This window comes from Lepisosteus platostomus, chromosome 12 (genome assembly GCF_059453375.1).
Source record: "Lepisosteus platostomus isolate fLepPlt1 chromosome 12, fLepPlt1.hap1, whole genome shotgun sequence".
Lineage (NCBI taxonomy): Eukaryota > Metazoa > Chordata > Actinopteri > Semionotiformes > Lepisosteidae > Lepisosteus > Lepisosteus platostomus.
The window spans coordinates 22594212-22616017 of record NC_142622.1 but is presented as its reverse complement, the minus strand read 5'-3'; the positions used below and the strand labels follow the sequence as shown (position 1 = coordinate 22616017).

The window sequence follows — 21806 nt, the reverse complement described above, 5'->3', positions numbered from 1 at the left end:
TTATTCGAGATCTGTCAGGCTTTAAAACCTGTATTAAATCGAAGAACATTTTCTTATTTTCGCTCTTAAACATCTGCGTAATGTCGAACACTCCTTGAAGCCGTCCAGAACGGCGGAAATTAGCGTCTTCTGCGCGTCCAGGAAGTACCGGAAGCACCATGTTTACATCGCTGCAGCATCTATACAGTGATATCTACTTGCTGCTTCGCTACATCTGAAGTTTTTGTGTAAAAACAAATTGTCTTCCCCTATACGCGTTTATATTTTTTTCATATATATTATAATACCCCATAAAGCAGAGATTAAGCTGTTATTAAATAATTGGAGTTGGTTTTCTTTAAATCATTGGAAAATGGAACAGCTCGAATCGGAAGGTGAGCTTATATGTTTAAATTGTTTTTAGTTCGTTTCCAGGAGAGAAATTCCTTTTAATGCCTGTAAACCACTGACTGCGTCTTTGTGTTGAATCACTTTAATGAATTAAAGATGACATCTAAAAGATATTCTCTCCACCACTTGGATCTATTGGTTTTTAAGGATCATGTAATGTTTCTGACTTGACAGCGTCCGAAATAGATTCTAAAAGAGGCCAAAAGTTTACACTTTTTACAGAATCAAAGGCTTCAACCAGTAACGATGGAGCAGATCTGATATGAACTACGAGACCACGACGTTCATATGTGTGCTTTTCCCCACAGAGAAAAGTGAGGAATGCGGAGCCCAGGCTTCTCACTTGCCCAGTGCAGAGCACAGGTACGACATGCATGACATTCAGACTCATGAATTAACAATAAAATCCAATTGAAAAGCATTTTTCATATAATATCTTGATACCTTAAGTGTAGCCAGTACAGATCTTCTGTATGATCTCTTGAGAACAGGAGGCTCCTCTCTACACAAAGGATTGTGGGAGTGTGGAACAGCCAAGCCCGACATGTTGTTGAAAACGATACCCTGACTTTTTTCAAGAATAGGCTGGATAGGATTATTCCCGGAATCAGTTATCTGCTCAATACCAGATGGGTTGCATGGACTGAATGCCTCTCTTTTGAAACGTTTTTTATGTTCTTGATGCTGCACTTGATTTGGAGTAAAGATTTCCCCTAATTTTCTGAGGATGCCTTGACATGTTTTGAGAGACCCTGAATCAAAATCTACCCTAACCCAAATGTCATCAGCGAGTGAATTGTTTGTACCTTATCGGGTGCAGACTAACTCTTGTACATGTTGACGTTTGTCAGTAAAATGTTGTGATGCCTTTTTGACCACTCCTTGGACTGTTTAAGGACTCACTACTGGAGAAAGAATTTGTAGTGACGTCTTGGAACATTCATATTAAATGTGTATGTGTAGTTGCAGAGGTTAAGTGTTCAGGCTTTTTTTTTCATTGTTCTTTATTTTTCTCGACAGCGAGAATAAAAGCAATGAGCTGTGTGCGAAGGAGCCTAAATCTCACTCCTGTAAGGTGAGAGAAATCGAGAACTTTTTGAAGAGGCAAAATGTGTAAATCTGCAGTACTACCTTCAGCTGTTCTTTGACAGAAGGCCCTTTGCTTACATTTTCCTGTTTTCATGTTTTTTTATCCATTTCTTTTTTCAGCTTTGCGGTGTGAAAGATGTCAATATTTTACAGTACTACATGCATCTTGTGGGAGGAAAGCACAGACAGGTACGAACACATTTTTTTCCTGTAAAGCAATTTCTTGCAACATGCGGTTAGAAAATTAAAAAGCCAACCCTTGAATTGTAAAAAGCTGTAAACTGCTCATTAAGAATTCTATGATCTCATTCCAAACAGGAAAGAAACTGCAGCACACAAAAAAGCTATAGGCAATGTATACTCGATAATTTGAGTACATGAGCAACCGGAGGTAAAGTTCAGCAGTTCTAAATGCTCCCGCCTGCAATGAAGAATAAAGATTTGTGCAAAACTAAGTTTAAAATGTTGAGATTAATTGCATTTTTTGGTATTTTGCGTTTTGCTTCAGTGCCAATAAAGTGAGGAATTAAAGATTCTGGGATTAATGGGTACTACAGAACACTAAGGATTCTTAATTTTCTGTCTTTTTTTCTTTGTGTTGGATTGAAACCAGATTCCAGAAATGGGTTGAAAACTGAATTTGATACCTTAAGCATTTACAGTATATAAGTAGCTATGAATGAGCAATTATAATGTATTTGGCAAAACTGCTCAACATATTTGGTGGTTATTTGAGGTATGTCTTGGTTAAATGGCGTATATTTGTAATGTATTTGATTCATTAATTACTTGCATGTTTAATTGGAAAATGATCTGGATGGAATGTCTCACGTGTTCAGCTCATCACTGACAGCCAAATTAAGATGTGTGTTGAGTGAAATGTGTGTGTTTGTACTGAAACATTTGCAGTATGTGCCTTATACTGTACGTTTCACTGCTGCACAGCACTGAAAATAAAGTTTGTTAAACTCAAAACTCACCTTTGTCCCTCTTTGTGTTACATTTTCCTTCTACATCAAAAGAGGTTGCGCCAGGAAGGCCTGACAGGTGAGCGAATCTGCCGTGCTGTCTTGCACACGTTGAGGCCCTGTGCAGTTAGCTTTACTGATCTCACTATCACCCGATGGCAGCTGAAAATGTTTTTTTTTGTCAGTTAAGTTTCTACTCAGACTATTTTATCTGACTTATTACAATATATAGCATTGTCAGATAGACCTACTGTATATAGCAGTCAGAGATTTATATATAATGTATTTGCGTGGACAGTGGAATTTATAAAGGGTTTAAGTTTTAGAAATAATATTTTGCACGGGGTGTCAAGGTTTGTGACTTCTGCTGAAATGCAGTCTCTTCGTCTTCTTAATAATGGCGAATGTTTCGGTTTCTCCTTGTTTTTCCCAACATAATGTAATACCAAAATAAAAAGAACAATGTCTCACCCTACACTAATCACCTCCTCGCTTCCCCTAGCACTATTCAGTGGGGTTCCCATCTCGGTTTCTACCTAAATAGCCCTAAAATAACTCGTAGAGCTGCTGTGGTACCCTCATGCAACAATACTGTGACTGTGTGATACTCTGGCAACTGTGGTAGCACAGATCTCCCCAACCAAAATATTTTTACAGTATGCTTAGCAAAGTAAAAGTTGGTGATTTTGTATATGGGCCTAAAAAAAATCAAATTCATGTCAGCATGCTGCATACATTAAGACAAAAGTAACGCGCATAACTACAGATGGTGGATTGTGTACTGAAGTAACTGTGTGGAACCTGAAAAAGGTGCTTTTTTATTTATTTTTTTAGAGAACAGATAAAACCATTTAAAATACAGATGACATTACACAACAGTTCTTTCATAATGCCAATATACATTTTTATAAATTTGTAAATATACCAATGTAGATCACACATGAAAATGTAGTCTGTTCTTATATATTTTACAATTATTTTATTTCCAACCAAACTATATACCTGAAAAGGGTGTTTCATAAAACAAAAGAAATAGCTCTTTTATAAACATTTGCCGCCTTTTCTCTCTCCCTTGAACACAATCCCACTTCATATTTCCCACTTTGAAAAATATTTAGTGCAACAGCAGCTCATCTGTAGCTTGTTGTTTCATCTAGTGTGATCGATTGATCAATGTCGTGCAGTATCATGCCATCAGATCAGTGAGATCACATGACACTGACAGCATGGAGCCGCATCAGCTCCTGTCCTGGTGGGGGGGGGTGGTTACACAGCAGAGTGAGAAGTGACATTTTTACACAGGATCTGTAGTGGGATGGCAGGGGAGCTATGGGTGTGATACAGTTGTGATCAGTCTTGCTGCAGTCATTTTGGGGAACAGCATGCAGGAAAATATTTCGATCAGTTTTCTCCGATTTTTCTCTCAGTTCCTGATTCAGAAGCAAGTTTACTAAAGAAGGGAGTTCTGCATGTCTATATGGAGATGCAAAACCGCAAGGAGCCAATTATTGGTAAGTGTCGCCACTGTAACTAATACTGATAAAATAGAAAAGGCACAGTCTCTAATTAATTTGTTTAATTACTATCCCTGAGGTTGGATAGCACACCTTTGATTGGTCTGCACAGACCATGTCGTTCTGGTCAGGATCAGTGTGACTATTCTTTCTGTGCAATTATTAAGGTTGTAAAAGGAGAAAAAAAGAAACACCAGATTAAATTGATCTGTTGCTTGAAATGACAAGTTCTTGTACCTCAAGAATTCTCTTACTTTCTTTTTGGCTGGGTTGGTGTAGAAATGCTTCTGCCTGCTTTCACTTTTCCTGCATGGCAGCTCCAGTTTGACATTGTTAGCAGTCGCGTATACGATATGATATCGTCCCTGACTTGTTCTCTTTTTCAACCGATTCTTCCATGACTTGATTCAATGGGGAGGTCTGATGTTCCCCTTTTTGCTGATTTCCCGAGGGTAGCCTCTTAAAAGACGTCTTGTGCCGGATGTGGGTCAGCCTCATTGTGTTTTACCTCTTGTCTGCCTGCAGGCTTGCAGTTTGTGGTCCAGTTCAAGAGCACGGGGGACTCGGATCATCCATATTACTTCTGCCAGCTGTGCAAAGTCCTGTGTCAGAACGACGCTATCAGCCACGTTGCCAGCCGTACGCATCGCTTTACTTACATTGTGAGTAAGAGGAGCTTCCAGCTTCATTTCGAGCAGGGCCTCAGGCCCAGTTCCTGGAGGGTCTGGTGTCTCTTGGTTTTGTTCCAACCTGAGGTTTCAAATCAATAATCAAACCGTTTTTCTTAAGGTCTTTTCCAGTTGACTATACAAGACATTTCCTTCATTAAAGGGACAGTTACCTGTACGTTATTTCTGGGAGCAGATGAGTCTTAAAAGACCCTGGGAAGCAGCCAAAGGCAGTGGCAGAGAGCCCCGCGTGCTCTGATCTGTGCAGGCAGGAGCGGTTTTTTTTATCTGTTGCAGTGCCCACTTCCTGCAGGGCCCTATGATGTTCGGTCCAACTTGAATAGTCAGTTACACATTTAACCTAATTATCTCCTAAATGACATATAGGATGTTTGTTGACAACACATCGGCGTTCCCCTGCAGCTCATTCAATAATTAGACTAATTATAATGGAGAAGGGAGTCGCCTGCCTTTGACTCCTTAGATTTTCTTGGGGAGGTCGCTTCAGGGATTGTCCGTTTCTGCCAAGGTCTAAGATAGGGGACGGTGAATTGACTAAGTCCTCAGACAGATTTCGCTCTCCAGACCCGACTCAATTTTTGTCTTTTCTCGATAAGTACCCAGTCTTAATTACAGACGCATGCAGGCAAATACTCGTCCAAGTTTCCTCTGGCCTTTCTTTCAGCTCCTGATTCAGAAGGAGGTTTAATCAACTCAAGCCATGACAGCAGCACTCAGACTCTCAGTGAAGACATGACAGACTAGGCACTGTACATGGGATATTTGTCTACAACAAACAGTGACACACATGACTGACTTAAGGTCTATTCTCACCGAGTGTGGTGCGATTTATCACATGACAAAATAATTATTTTTTACCGGTGGAGACAAGTGTGTTCTCAGTGTGATGGAAGGAAGGTTTCATCACCTTGTTGGGTAGTCTTCAGTATATCCAGTCCCATAACGCTGGACGTCTTACCACGAGGAGTTACCGTGGCGATACTTCAGTGTGGGCATTTCATTTTCTCACTCTAGGCAAGTACGAGTAAGTGTCTGGTTGCTGCTTCTTTTTTTCATGCATTGGGATAAGGGTAGCCCATGTTGGTGCTGCACTGCTTTGTGTTATAGGCTAATACAGTGGTTCTCCCGGAGCACAGCATGTCTGCTGCTGATTTTGTTGCAGCTGAGCCCTTATTCAGCGGTACAAATTGCTGCCAGTCGTCGACCTGGTAGTTTCCTTTCCTTTCTTTTTTCCTGCTCCTGAGTCTCGCCTGTGTTGTCTGGTTTTTGCTCCAGCTGAGTACTTAAGAAGTTAGCCATTGCAATTTCAGTTTTCTGTTTGAGGCCTTATTTAAAACTTGCTTTCAGCTCTAAGAAAGCTGAATGAATCGGTACGAACTGTGCACTCAGTAGGGAGTTTCAGGACTGCCCTCATTCAGGCTTGCGAGCTGCAATGTTGTATTATTAGGCTCCTAAAGTCAAAGCCAAGGTGAAGGTAGTGAGTTAATGTGAAGGGCTGAGGACAAGAGCAGGTTAAATATCATATGTTGATTTAAAGCAATGTTTTAGCATGACAAACAAGTCATGAAGTACTTCTGAAGCTGGAAAGACCGCTCAGACTGAGCTGTGCTGCATTTAGCCAAGAGCTCAGGCATCTGTCAGGTAATGTGTCAAACATTCCTTTGCGATACAAAGCAAAGCGATGCTCCAGGTTATCGTAGAAACCTATTATATAAAGAAAATGACACCAGGTGAAGTGAAGCTGTACGATGCCCACAGGTGTCCCTGGCCTTCAGCTCACCCAGCCCCTCAGTGGTGCTGTGCCACACAAAGGGCCCCATTTACAGACTGCCTGCTGTATGGTAGGAAATAGCACCTCTCCTGCTGCTTGCTCTGCCTGCTTCATTACATTGCCCACATGAATCTCTTTGAGGAGATTTCTCTTCTGTAACAGCAATGTGAGAGCTGCAGTAGTGGACAACAGCGGCAAATTGTGACTGTCCACGAGCTACACTGAACGACCAAAGACTTGGGGGGACACATCCTATGTATCTTCATCAGAATCTCGTCTCTGCTGTGTTGGGTTGGCCGTTTCGCAGAGTTACCCCACGCAGAATAGATTAGTGAGGAAGGGGTTGCATCTTTGTTTCTTAATTTGGAGTTTAGAGTTGGCAGTCAACTTTATGGACATGTCTTTCGGAAGGGAGAGGAAACTGCGGTTGTCTGGAGAAAACCTACAAGAGCACAATGAGAGCTTGAGGATCCTGCACAACAAGACACCCCAGAGCCTGGAACCACGAGACAGCAGCCCTAACCATTGCGCCACCCAGCCCCCAGGGAATCATCTTACCGACTCTTCTGTATCTGTGCAGACAGTTTTTTACATTAATATCATATTCTCCCCTTATGTAAACCGGGACCCGTTGTGGAAACATAATAAGAAATGCAAGCAGTTGACATGCCAGTGTTTTTTCACTTTTAGAAAGAAATTCATCCAGACATGCTGCCTCAGAATTTGAAAAACCCTGGGGTGATTCACCTCCTGAAACCCATCGCGCAGACGCTGGAGACGAAGGAGGGCATGGGGGAGGTTCAGGTGACTCACGGCTCTGTTGGGTTGACCCCTTTCATAAACCCTACTTCACAACCCACCCAGCTGTGTCACGCGTGGTACAGCTCATTATTCAAGGAGGTCTCGAAACAGAGGCTTTATAAAGTTTGTCCACTCCAGAGCAAAACTCAGTTCCCATTTTAGGGGGCCATGGAGGAAGGGCAAGTAGAGTAGAAAAGAGGTTTCCAGTTTAACACAATACCTTTCACCAGAACCAGATGTTTCTATAACAACTTCTGGAGACCTGTTGGAAAAAACACTTCGCACAGGACTTTATTTTAACTACACTGATTTCCAGTTTTTAGGGAATGTTGTCCAGTCTCTTTACATCATTTGTTGGGAATGTTTGGAATCTTTTGTGTTTGTTTTACTCTTCAGCAACATTATATATATATATTCTCTACAGTAGGTGTTCAAGAGTTTTTCAGATTTTCTCAAAGGCTTTTTGTCTCTTATCTTTGTTAAGTTAGCCCCTATGCATATTAACTATTTTATTTTAGAGCACTGTATTAGCTCTGTAGATGAAAAAGAGATTTTCTAACAAATGATCTGTCCATCTTTCACGTTAAAATGTATGATGGAAGCTACAAGCCTTTCACAATATGCCATGTATTTTTTTTAAATTGCTCCTGTTTGAAAATAGTGTGGAGTGGGTGATAGACTACAGGGTGCAACAGATATGCGTTTGGAAAGATAGACAACATCTCAATTGTTGTACCACAGCAGTAGGTCATACCTGGTCTATTATTTACCTGTTTTTATTTTCAGTTTGTTTTTTGGTTTTACAGTTAAAAGAAATAATATTGCATGGTACCATATATAATATTGAACAAATGTGAACAATCATTATTGAATGAAAAACCTGGTACCTAAACAAACTGTGTATTACAAGAATAATATGAAAACAGGAATAAGTGTACAAAAGTAGTACAAAAAAGGAAAGCAGAGATTTGGAAGAGATAAGCAAAGGAAAAAGAGGAAAGAAAACCCTATTTTTACCTGTTTTTTATTAGTTTTTTGTCTACTGTGAAAGGCCTGAAATGTAATCTTTTTTTTTTAGTCTCTGAAGGTCTTTGTTGTTTCGTTTTGTTTCTAGGTGCAGACCTTGTCTCCTGACGACTGGTCTAAATTTAAAACAATGAGCCTGGAAGAGAGTAAGTTTCTGTCAACTTTGTGAAGATTCCTAACAGTGCTTTAAAGATGTATGGCACAGTCTTGTGTGCACGTTTTTTTTTGACTGTATGAGATGTGAATGCATAAATGTACCTTATACATCTTGCTGTATAAAACTGGGTGAGAAAGACAGAAATCTGAATTATTCTTAGAGTCTGGCCGTTTGAAACTCACAATCGGAATGTATTGCCGTGCAGTAGAAAAGTATTTTCTGTAGACCTCAGTCGAGGGTCTGGCCTCAAGCCCTGGTTCTTGTGTTTCTGTCCGCAGTTATGGAGAAGTATCAGGTGGCAGCGTTCTCCACGAAGCTCCCCAGTGGCGATTCAGAAAAGTGCCAGAGCGACCTCCCAGTTGGTCTGTATATTTACCTGCATTTCTTTTTTGCAGCTCTAGCTGAGCATCTTTTACATGCAAACACTGTATACTGTTTTCCTTTTCACAAAACCTGTTCAACCTGTATCTGCGCACTTAATTAAAACGGAAGGTTGAAGAATGAGAGTCATGACAGGCCTGTTAAAGAGATGTACGTTTATGTGCAGTTTGAAACTGATGCCTCAGAAGGTTGGAAACTGAGGTCTAGTCCAGACTAGTGATTTTATTTTATTTTGTTGCACAGAAGGACTACAGGGTTAACATTTACATATCTTTGTGACTGCTTCTATCTCCTCCTCCCAAGGGCCTCAGCCTTTTGACACCCATCTCTCTTACAGAAGCTTTGCCTTTTGAAAAGAATAAGAAAATAGAGAAGCTCAATGCACAGAAAGAAGTCAAGGAACGGAAATTTCCCTGCTGTGAGGTGCGAGATTGTTGGGGGGAGGGAATTTTTGGGAAAATCACTCCATTTGCAGAATGTTTTAGCCTTTGCTTGTGTGTGGTCTTGAATCAGTCCAAATATGACCATGGGAAACATGTTACCATGGACAACGACTGTGCACAGTGGACAAATTGTCACATTGCCAGTATTCAGCTGAGACTCCATGCACTCTCTTCTGATCTAGTGCTGTCTGGTGTGAACTGTTGCTGACCATTGTCCTATTTGTATGTGAGCAAAAATGTCCATGCTCAGAAGTGAGTCTTTCCCAGTCCAGTTGTTGAAATAGGGCAGCTGGTGCCACAGTGCCGTGTAACCTGAGAGATTGGATCAAATTAAGATGCACAAAGTTTAACATCCCCGACTTGAATATTCTGATCTGATCTTTTCATATTCTAGACAAGAATAAATCCTGTTTTCTTTAAAAAAAAGGGTGGAATCACCAGTTATTTGAGACTGGGCACTCTAGGAACAGCTCCAGTTCCCACCCGGTGAGGAGGAAGACTTGTAGACATTTTCCTCAGACACTCCTCCTGTCAGAACTGCTTGATCATTGACCCACTACAAGCCCCACCGAGTTTTGACAGAGATCTAGGGCTGGCTCCAGGCCCAGCACATCTCTTGGTGATGTCATTCCAATCCTGCCGGTGTCCAGGCTGGAGTCACTGTGTCCCCAAGATCCTAGCTGACCAGTCCATCCCAGGGTCAGACCTGTGATATCTGAGCCGTAACAGCTCACCTTTACCGTTTGAGCCACAAGCTATTGACAGCGAAGCTGTCTTTTTGGTATATTCTTGATTTATCCCTCTGAAGCTCCTAATTATAGTTAAGCTGTTGAGACATTATTAATCGATGAGCACAGTTTTTGGGGTGCCGTTGTACAGCCGTTGAGGTACAAATGTGTATGACCAGTCTGTCGTGTATTGTGATACAACTCGTTTGCACCTTAATTAACATGATTAACATTAAGAGAATTATAAAACAATATTGGGCCTAACATGTAATAACAGGCTCAATAACAGTCTTTATGATTTGCAATCCATCATTGTTCATGTTTTCAATTTCTAGATTGATTTTGTTTCTTGCCTGGCTTTGAAATCTGTTATCTCCTCTGTATGTCTTTGTGTAGATCTGTGAAGTGGTTTGCAGCAGTGAGATACAGTTAAACATGCACTTGAACGGAAAGAAGCACAAACTGGTAAGTATCCCTCATTCAAAATCTGTCAGTGTTGAGAGAATCTCATCCAATGCGTATTACTCTTTTTTTAATCTATAAAGCTTCTAAGAACCGTCTGAACCATGGAGGAATGCTAAAATTACCCACATTCTGGTGGTCACCTTTATTTACTATAGCGCCATTCAACCTTAGTTGACAGTGCTATCAGTCCATTCAGATATCAGTCCACTTTGGCTGAAGCAGTTCTTTGCCTGTCCTGTTGTGAAATGTGGTTTTACAGTAAGGATATTTCTTCTAACAAAGTGCTCAGAATTGTGCATGCTGATCATCAGTTAACTTCAACTGATCCAGAAGAAGATAGATTTGCCATAGGTAGACATCCTTGAATTGGGCAGTTCTGTTCAGGTTTAGTTCTTCATCAAAAAGGAAAACTATCAAAATAAATATAACACCTTTGATGAAATAAATAAAGGCATATTTGGGTGACTTGATAGAGAACTTGAGACGTTAAGGTTGTGATGTATTTCGAAATATTTGTGAAACAATTTTTATTTACACATTTTACTATACACCCTGACTGTTCAAGTCTTTGTGGGCAGTTTTATTATCTACACCATAATGTAGAAATTTTGCAGACAGAGTGAGATGAGAAGTGTTCTGTTGCATCGACTATTTTACTAATTCACTGGTCGTTCTTTTGTTTTTATTGGTGGTCATCTGGTGCACTTGGAAAGAAACTGAAAACTGTTCAATGCAAAGGTTAGTGCATTGACTGTGTGTATCTATGTGACAATAGTGTCAAGAGCAATTAATGAAAGTTGAGAGTTTTATTAAGGTTGCATTCGTTTAATCCTTTATTAATTCTGGGCTTTGTAGAAAACTGGACTGCAGAAAGTGTGGGGACCTTAAAAAACTATGTTGAAAACCCCAAGAGGTCTGAACCAGTGGTGGGTGAGTACAGCGTCCACTTCGCTAATATCTTCCTGCTTAAAATCTGGGAAAACTTTACTAAGCCCTTAGACCAATTCAGACTTACAACGTAGGCAGACATATACTAATTATTATGCCAACAACATAGACTGCTGCTGTTGGGTTAAAACAAGGAAACCCTTATGTGTTTGTTTCCCAAGTATCTTTAAAAGTATAATTAATTTCTGGTCCTGCTGTGACTGACAGTTTTTAAAGCAAGGGCTCCATGTCTGTGCCTTCGTTTGGATTTGGATGTTTTTGAATGTCATAGTCATTGTTCTTATGATTCCACAGTTCTTAACCTGGTTTGTTGTATAGCACCTGCGAAGTAGAAAAGCTGTGTATTTTGTGTTCGATTTAGAACTTGTGCTTTAATGTCAGAAATCTTGCTTAAATTCTGTGTAATGTTAATTATGGTGGCAAAGTGGTTAGCATTACTGCCTCACAGCGCTAGGCCCCTGGGTTTCATTTTGGATCTGGAGTTCTATCTATGTGGAGTCTGCATGTTCTCCTTGTATTTGTGCAAGTTTTCTTTGGGTGCTCCGGTTTTCTTGATCCAAAAAAATCCTCACTGGCAAGTTAGTTGGCAGTGGACTGGCATCCTGTCCAGGGTGTACCCTGCCTTGCGCCCATTGGCTCTGGCACCCCTGTGACCCTGAATTAGAGCAGGCAGTTACAAAGTGAATGGACACGTTAATGTGAATTGAACTTACACAAAGAACAGCACAGTGTGGCCATGTGCTGAAGGAATGTTGGTTGTCTTTTCATGAGCAGGCCTGAAATACGTGACAGAATATCGCTTCCCAGATGAAAACCAAGTTCCTTATTACTTGTGCAGCCTGTGCAAAATCAAGATGAAAACAGGTATTACATCTCATGTCACGAGCCGGAAGCATCGCTTCATCTACATGGTAAGTAAGAAAAGCTGTTGGCTTATGCCTCAGTTTGAGGAATTGCTGGTTTTATAGGATAAAAGCGAAATTTCTGTGGGAACCTGGGTGGGTAGTGAAGGGATTAAATAGTCGGTGCTTACCTCTCACTGGGTTTTTCTTGTCTCAAAGAGGGAAAGTTTTCCCAGGTGTAGGAATGATTGCAGTGTTTTATGACAGGCAAAGAAATATGAATTAGTGATTTTTAAAAATTAATTCAATAGATGGGGGTGAAGATTAGATTCTGAGTTATTTAGTGTACTGCCGTCTGTGGGACTGAAGTTTTCGATTTAGAATTCACACATGTATACACCAAATCTGATCATAAGACCTCCATTTTGTTTTTTATTTGTGGTTCATGTTTCGATTATGTTAGCATACAATGTTGTTGTAATTTTCATGAGTGCTGTATGATTCCCCTTGATTTGCCAGACACTTTGTTTTTAATTATTTTACCATTTCATTTCTGCATTTTAACTCCTTGCATATATGCATATTCAATATTAAGTATTTGCCTGTTTAATCCTGGCTTCTTTATTGAATCCTCGCTATACATTTTGTTGCACCGCCTATCAAGATAATAATGTTGGTAATTTACACCAAAAAGTGACACAGTTTAATCATTTGTGGTTCATAATTACACTCTATCCCCTTCCCCTTGCCTTTCTCTCCACTGGGGACTGACGTTACAATATGTCTTTTTCCCTAGAAACAACTGCATCCCGATTCGCTGCCATTCTATTTGAACCTAGATCAAATTCCTAAGATAAGCTCCTTCCTGAGGGAAAAGGCGGAGATCCTGGAGAAGACCTTTGGACATGGCGAATACCTGGTAATGCAGAGTTCCAATGAAATGGGCAGGAAACTGAACTGATTGGTGCAGAAGTGTTGAGCCTCGTGCCTAAAGAGAAGTTGCTGGCAAGGGCTGGCGTACACAAAGTTTAAAAGGCTACTGTGACAGGCCCAGACTGTGAGTGCATTAACAAAGCTGTTTGAATTTTAGGTAGAAGTACTACCAGAAGGTGATGACCAAAAACTCATGACCTTGAACTATGATGAAGGTAAGTCACAGATATATCAATTAATATTTGTATTAATTTGTACTACCTATATATTCCACAATATTACTTATACAATAATACAATGTATCATTTTGACTGAAACATAGTACTAATGTCTCTGCATGCACACACAAATGTATAATTCATCAGTGTCTTCAGAATTCGAACAGGCAATGTGATTCATTGAATGAAGATTCCTGCTTTCCTGCTTGTATAAAGAACATGACAATATATCAAATATAATAACAACACATGGGCAGTATGTTGGGGCAGTGCTTCACATTGCAACCTCACAGCATTGGGGCAATGGATTCAAGTCTGGATCTGGGGTGCTGTCTGTGTGGAGTTCGTGTGTTATCTCCGTGTTCACGTGTGAGTATGTATGTGTCCTGGGATGGACTGGTGTCCTGTCCTGACTGTATCCTGCCTTGAGCCCTTTGCTTGTCGTGATAGGCTCTGGCTCCAGTGTGACCCCTAATTGGATGAAACAGTTAAAAAATGGATGGATGGAATAATACCATATATGAGAAATGGCTGTGCTCTTGAACACAGCTCAGAATCATCAGTATGCATGTAATCTACAGTTACCTTAACAGTTCAACGTTTTAGAACCTTTCGATTGGATAATTGTTTGCTCCTTAAGATATCTATGAACACAATCCACAGTTTGGCCTGGAATGTAAATGCATTGTGGACTTTGACATTTTCTCTTTCACTCTGTGTTTCATTTTCCTCAGATGAAGTAAAATCCCTTTTTGATCTTCTTGTCGCACACAGCTCTGAAACTCCTGCAAAACAGGAGTCAAAAGAAGGGCAAGAGGACTTCTAATCATGTGTTAGAAGGTCAGTGTACTCTTGTCTCTGCACTTGCTTTCTTTTTCCCAGTTCCTACATTTCTGAGAAGATGCCAGGGTCATTTAGTAGATTTGATAAGTGTAACATCTGTTTGGCGATTCACATTTTAGTGTCATCACATGAATGCAATGAAGGCAAGGTGTAAAAGTCAGCTGGGGACAACAGTGATTTCATGTTGTCTTTTAATGAAAATGTGCATGTGACCTATTTACAAAAATGTTGGACAAGCCGCCCCAATTGTTATTCTGGGCTCCTCGCAGATGAAAGGGGTCCGGATGACAGTGATTGCAGACGATCGTCAGAAGTTCAGATGAGGGAAGAGAGGTGTATGGACTTTCCCAGCCAGAGGCATCCTGGGAGAAGGGCTCTGGATATAGATCGTGACTACTGGCCCAGGAGAGAGTGTTCTGAAAAAGGCTTGACCAGGTACCCAGAATATCACTCTAGAAGAAGGTCTCCTGGAGATGAGCAGGGGAATCACTATGGGGCGTGCAGAGAGCCTGTAGATCATTTAAAACAGAAGCCAAGAGGAAGATACAGTTCTGCAGGCTTTCCAGCACACAGAGACAAATCTTACTTCACTGACTTTGACCCATACACCTCGCGTGGTGGGAGCCCTGATCCAAGGTACCCCAGGAGCCATAAAGCACAGGATTTCATTACAACTTATGAAAGGCAGAAATATTCTGACGATCTACCTAGTCTCTCAAAGGAAAGACATCCTTCAGATGCTGATGATGACAAATACCTTTTGCGTCATAAAAGGCAAAGACAGTGGGAGGATATCCCGGAAGACAGGTTCTCAGAACCTGATAATGAAGGCTTAAGAGGTGAAGATCATTCTGGATGGAAGTATTCTGAAGGCAGACCAGGTTATAGATACATTAGAGGTGTTAAAGAGGATAAATACCAGTTGGACTATAAAAGACCTAGATTATCAGCTTCCAGGTACAGTCTGAATGAAGAAACAGGCACTCCCTATCCCAGTATCGCAAGGAACAGAATATTGGAGGAACCTCCGGATAATGGGTGCCCTGAGAGCAGAATAGAGAGGGGCCATACAAAATTAAGAGAATACGTCTCGGTGGCAAAATTTTCTCTGTGTGTTTGGAGCTCAGATGGAAATCCTGCAGGCCAGAGATCGTCTGAGGACACAAGTGGGGGACATTACTCTGTAAATCCACAAGAAGAAGGGGTGGAAAACCTCCAACCCAAATGCCACAGTAATTTCTACTCAGAAACTGGTATCGAAAGAAGAAGGTTACCTGAAGATCTTGCGGGTCAAAGGTACCCTGAGGATTACACGGGCAGGAATCAGCCTGCGGTTGTCTGGGGGGACAGATTAAAAGAAGACATTCCAGGACCCTGTCAAGTTGAAGACGGCAGCAGTAGAAAGCTTCCACCAGGTGCTGGTTTTAAAGAATTTGCTTCAGGTTACACAGAGCACCCATCTCAAGACAGAAGATACAGTGACAATACGTCAGAGCCTAGGGCAGTACAGGGTCTGGGCTATGAACGATACAGGTTACCAGAAGATGACTTGGGAGTAAAGAGTACTGCAGGTATTGAACGGTACAGATTTGTGGGAGATACCTCTGCCAGCAGGCTCTCCAGCAAATCCCCAATGGGTTTGCCAAGTAAAGATTTTGAGAGGTGGGGAATGCGTGAGGGTCCTCCTTCCAGCTACCTTGCGGGGAACACCCACCAAGAAAGCCCAGCAGAGAGTGCAGATGCTGCCGGTGTGTGGTGCACTGAGAGCAGGGCAGGGAGGAGTTATCCTTCCTATGCTCAGACACACACACTTTCCACCGGCACTCAGAGGCACAACCTGTCAGAAGATGGTGGAACTGGCTCGAGACAAAGCTTTGGGGCTCGGGACAAAGCTACGGCCTGTGACGTCCAGGGCCAGGTAGTGAGTGAGTACCTCCGAGGTATAAGGTACTCTGCACAGAGTGTCGGCAGAGGCGAGCCTGGGGGAGGCCAACCCAGAGGAAAGCCAGCAGGGGGAGCATCCCGTGCTGGGGCCCCAGGGAGAAGGGACAATGAGGAAGGCAGAAGGGCCGAAGAGCCATGCTGGTTCACTCACAGTGACACACAATTGGGAACACAACCCCTGAAGGCCCAAATGTCTGTCGTCTACCAGTCTTGTACCCAGAGATCACAAGAGCCAGAAAGAGCTTTTACTTTAGGAGGCAGATCCAGCAACCCTGCAGCCTTCAGTCCCAGACAGCATGGTGCTGGACAATTGAGAAGGTGAGTCTGTCTCTGATCCCACAGGTAAGGTTTTGAACCCTTAAGGTTATCTATTAGTTTTAAAACAGTTGTTCAGTGCCTGAATTATATGTCTGTGTATTCTGTTTTGAGTGGACATAGCCTCTTTGGTCCCTTATGCAGAGCCTACACTGCTCCGCATCCAGGTCCTTGACAGCAGTCTGCATAGTTTGTGCAGTGAGTGCAGCTGGTCAACACGGTTCTCGCACTCTCAGCCCTTAATAGATTCAACTCTGACTCGCTCATTCTTGTCACCTGCAGCCAAGACTCTCCCACAGTCAGTATACCCGGCTTGGATTGCATTTCCTCAGAGCAGGTAAGGCCTGGACACGCACAGACATTGACAGAGGGATCGGAGCACATTGCTGTGCTGACAGGATTTAGTATAATAGCCGGGAGGCATTTTCCATTCTTGGCTTTAGAGAGGAATGCTCAAGTTTTGCAACTATGTAATCTTGCCAGAAACAAAATCTTCACCATTATTCACGATACAGTACAGTGCCAAATAAAAGAATATGAATAAGAAATAATACTAAAATGCTTCATAAAAAATAATACTTGTAGGGTCTGAAAAAGCAAAAAAGGCCTTGAAAGATCTGATGACTGTGTATGAGTCGCAGTAGGAGATCTGTTGCTCCTGTATTCTATAATCCCTTCACCTGTGTTTGTATTACTTCTGTCCTTTCTTTGGCCAAGTTTAGATCAGAACAATGTTGTCTTATGGATAAGGGTAGGTTCTTGGACAATGGGAAGGGTTGTAATGTCGTTCTTGTATTTTCTGTGCTCCGGGATGTATAGCATTTTGTGTTTTTTCTAATCATTTGTGTTCTCGTTCTTTTGTTTTTTTCTTTTGCCTACTTATAAATCTCTGTTCATTATGAATTGTTTTTAACGCGCAGTGCTGTGCAGAAGTTGTTTCCTTGCTAGATCCAATAGAAAGTTTGATTTACCCTTTAGAAATAAAAATATAGCTGTGTTTATGGTATCCTGAATTAAAAACTGTTGGCATGAGACCAGCTCAACAGCAATAGAAGAGCTGTGAGTGCAGAATTTCAAAATTAACGTATGTTGTAATCTTTCTAAAGTGTTTTGAGGTGGTTCTCGCCATGAAAAGGCGCTTTTTAAAATGGGCTTTGATTGATTTCAGGGCGACAGTGTCCCAGCAACTGTAACAACACGTACAGCTAGAGTACTGCAAGTGTTGGAGCAAATCTTAATGGTACAGGTAGGTGAAACCTTTGGGACACGACTTTGGACACTATTGAAACGATGAAGGCAGAACTAGATGGGTTCAGTGTCGGACACTATGGGAGAGCCTTCAGTTCTGAGCTTTGCAGGATATTTCAAAACTGTAGAAGACCATTGTAGTGGTTATTTTGAGGGAATGTTTCTAGAAAGCCATCTGTGTGATTGAGACCCCATCTACTACTCCTTATAAGACTTACTGGCTGTGTGATCTCGTGCTTTGTGTAGTGTTGTAAAAAAGATTTTTGCTGATTACCAACATTCACATTTCAGATTTTCCATGCAGATGTAGTGCTGTGATCAGTCCATTTGCTGTATGTTTGAATGTTCCCATGACAAATTTGAACTGTTCCAGTGATTCCCTGGTTTGTACAAATTGTAAAAGCAGGTGCACGGCTTTACTCCCAGACTTTTTGATGTGTGTGCCAAGGGTGTGTAAGGGGTAGGCTTTGTACCTTTGCATCTTGAACATCATGATCCACGGTCACTATCACATGTGCTCCTAAAAACGGCTCTTCTCCAAGGAATGTATAAATATTAATTAAGTATGGTAAGATTTATATAGAATGCATGAACTCAGAAAATGCAGATTCAGAACCTTTCTTGCTTCTCCTAGTGGACTAAGCTGATTGCATAACAATGCATGCCCTACAGTACATCCTGGCTTTTGATATTAACTGAAATTAAATGAAGTGTAGCACTTTAGTCGAAATCTTACCGTCTTTAAAAGAAGAATATTTGAAAAGGCTGTTACAAACTCAAATAATGAAGAGTACCATTATGGACTGTATATCAATATGTATAAAAGTTCATGAGTAAGTCCTGTGGAGGTTCAACCTTCACTGACAGCCTCTTTTCTGATTCTGATTTCAGCCTCGATCCAGTGGCCAGAGACCCTCAGCTTCATCAGGCCTTTAATGGAGAGGCCTTGTCTGGCAGCCTGAGAGAGGTAATTCTAGTAGTGGAAACTGAGGCCTCTTATGGTTTTTGTTTTGTAGGAAGAAACCTTTATTTGTGCACTCTCTGTCCTGTCTGCTTTCCCTCCAGCAGCCCTTGTATCCAGTTCATATACCCACTTAGTGGTACAGTATATGATTAGCACAATGTCTGTATATAGTGATGTACATGCACATGTGAATTAACTTCTGGTGAATCGACCCAGCTGTTAAATCAACATGCAGATGCCAAGAAGCCACCAAGGAATGTCCAAGTAAAAATTGTCAGATAATTGTGTTTATGGGCAGTGTGCCAAAGCACTGTTCTGTGTTAATGAATGGTGATGCTGAGCCAATCAACAGTGATTAAAGTAATTCCTAGTTCTAGTTAAGCATAACTTGGCATCTGAAGTCAGTTAATGGTGAAACAAGTGGGTTGTGCTTTAGGAACTACGTGTGGGAGAATAACCACTTGATGGGGGAAAGTATATGATAAAGATTCTGCATTGAAACCTGGCAGTAATCCTATAAGGAGTTTGCACCTTCAAGTGATTCATTTCACCAATTGTATGTTTTTCATGTCTTGGCTGACGGCTGTGAACCCTGCATCCGCACACAGGAGAGAATGAGGAAGTGTAATGCAAATTCCTCCAGCCCGCCCACCTTGTAACCAGTCGTTTTCTAACACTTCTCAAGCCACGCAGTCTGCACAGGGGGCTCAGCGCCGATTGGAAGAGAAGCACCTCCTTCCTGGACAGCACCACAAAGCCTGCATGTGCCTGGGGGGGTCGCAGGGGTTGCAGTATTATCGAGAGCTGAGAGAGCCCTGGCTTACTCATCCCAGCCTACAGTTACAGCACTCACCCAGGTGTTCAGTACTGCTTGGGGAAATCCTGGTCAATTGACTAGTGACATGGATCTAGACTCTTTTTTATGAACAGCAACTTCATGAATATGATACAATAACAAGGATATGCACCCCAAAATATTTTGGCTTTCCAAGCCTTGCAGTGTGCAATATTTAAAGCTTTTGGAGAATGTGTAGATTTTGTTGTAAATTGTAAGAAGGAACCCAGTTTAAGCTCTTTTTAAAAAAAAAACTTATTCGTTTAGTGATGTTTTGAACAGTACATTTTAAAATATTTTTGTACTGAAAACAAAATCTGCAGCAAAAGCAAGGTGTCTCAGGCATAAAAGAGAAAAGATGCATCTCCAATCTGTCTCTTGCACCACAAACATAGTAGAACAGCCATGTCTTCCTCACAAGATGATCCTGGATGGCCCAGTGTAGCCTTGATCTTTCTCCCAGACCCCTACATGCTCTTTGAACAGAGAATCTGAGGATACATGGTAGTTGGGCTCAGAGGAGGAAGAAGGGACTAAGGAGCATGGTCAGCATTGTGCACACTGACAGACAGAAATTCCTGAAAACACCAGGATGCTCAGGAATATTGGCACAGAGCTGACTTTGGCAAGCACTTGTCAAAGATCTTGGGTGAAAGTGCTGCAGATTGCTTTTTTCACAAGTGCCCTGTTGGTCTCAGGTCCTCTCTAGTTCTCACATAAAATTGTCCATCTATCTGTCTAGCAGTCTGCAGAAAGTTCCACTCTCATTGCCTATGGAAGTGTTCCTTCACTTTTATGAGATTGTGCATTCGTTAAGGATGTTTGTTCTTTTCCTTTTTATTTTTTTTCAAACTTAAAACCAAGTCTTGATTCCAAGAAAAATGTGAAGATACAGTAAATTAGCTCTTGGTTGTTGATGTTGGACAAAGAACTGGGAGGACACCCAGATTGGGGGGACACGGGTTGTGTTTAATCTAAGTTCTTTAAAATGTTTAAAATACTGATGTTTTACTTTTTGTGTTTATAGCCATTGGTTAATAAATATTAGTATTTTGACAAAAAGTGACGTCCTTTTTTTTCTAATGGTGGCTTTGCCACATTATACATACCCATGTGCAAGTGTGGTTTTATTAGATGTGTTCGAGAATTCGGTAAGAAATCACAAAATGTGAAGGAAAAACTATCCTGACTTGGAGGAAATATGAACATCAAGCCATCTTGGCTTTATATGATCATCCCTCCTATGGATTTAGGCTTCAATACTGTGAAAATCGTCTCCATACTTTGGAACAAGGTTTGCATTTGAATTAATTAGACTATCATTTTGTTAGTTTTTTTTCTATTTAACGTTTATAATTTAAAAAAATGAGTTTGGGCTCAGCATCATGTTGCACACTAAGCATTCTTGCACATCAGTTGAAATAACTGTTCTGTTTCTTCTTCAAGACAGCAGTAATAAGCTGCCCATAAGCCTTATTATTTTTTTGGTTATACCCACCCAATTTTGGTTTCTGTATTTTGCACGTCTCAGCTCGTGGCGACAAAGCCCACAACTGCACACGAGAGAAAACAAGATTGGCTGACGACCTGCCCTCCTTTGAGTCTCTCGTCTTTAATGTCACAGGCACAGGTCCAGCACCCAGTGGACAAGAGGCGTGTCTCTCGACAGCAGTATGGCAAGCCTGCAAGCACCTGGGAGGCCACAGGCTCCAGGTAATCTCACTCTGTCTTCCTTGGCGCTCAACCAGTTGTGCGCTGCTGCTTTGGGAATCGCAGTCACAGCTGCCTAGAGCCACGATCCAGGCTCGAACCCCCGATCGTACAGCTCAACCTGCACTTGGGCAAACACAACCCGTTGGACCACTCAGGCAATCTTTTCTTTGTGCCCAGTCTAGATGTTTCGAACTTTTTGATGGTAACCTTAATATACTGTAGAAACTGAGCTATAAATATATATATTTTTGTAAGACCTTCAGATAGAAAAAAAATGTCATCCATTTGACTTCTATCCAAAGACTACTGTTGTCTCTACTATACAACAACTTAGGTTATTAAAGGTTTTTAAGTGGACCCCAGGCATGTATTGTAACTCTATAGAGGAAAGACATGATACACGACTTTATATTTATATGACTTTACAATTGCTCAGGTAAGAGTTTAATACACACCCAAATTAATAATGTCCTCTATAAATGCCAAGATGTGCACTACCAATAAGCCTTTAACTTCTTAGGCGAGTAAGCCTGATAAAAAAAGCTTCCTGTTGAATAAAGTTCCGAGTGCTTTTTCAGAAA

General features: G+C 41.4%; 1 protein-coding gene across 5 annotated transcripts; it reads left to right on the top strand.

The window, feature by feature from the left end:
- Window positions 1-123: 123 nt before the first annotated feature.
- LOC148651302 (uncharacterized) lies at window positions 124-21806 on the top strand. 5 transcript variants are annotated; one of them, XM_088601412.1, is made up of 23 exons: window positions 124-374; window positions 699-753; window positions 1411-1465; window positions 1600-1668; window positions 2502-2526; window positions 3875-3958; window positions 4487-4623; window positions 7112-7225; window positions 8337-8394; window positions 8684-8767; window positions 9124-9209; window positions 10354-10422; window positions 11136-11160; window positions 11278-11352; window positions 12145-12281; window positions 13009-13131; window positions 13303-13360; window positions 14138-14203; window positions 14476-16468; window positions 16748-16802; window positions 17634-17711; window positions 18605-18680; window positions 21137-21806. In XM_088601412.1, exons 1-22 carry the CDS (start codon window positions 353-355, stop codon window positions 18647-18649), a joined length of 3513 nt encoding a protein of 1170 aa, XP_088457538.1. In that variant the 5' UTR covers window positions 124-352; the 3' UTR covers window positions 18650-18680; window positions 21137-21806. The 5 variants fall into 5 exon arrangements, with proteins under 5 accessions (XP_088457538.1, XP_088457539.1, XP_088457535.1 ...); XM_088601413.1 differs by lacking the exon at window positions 21137-21806 and adding an exon at window positions 19286-20574 and having other exon boundaries at window positions 14476-14641; XM_088601409.1 differs by lacking the exon at window positions 21137-21806 and adding an exon at window positions 19286-20574.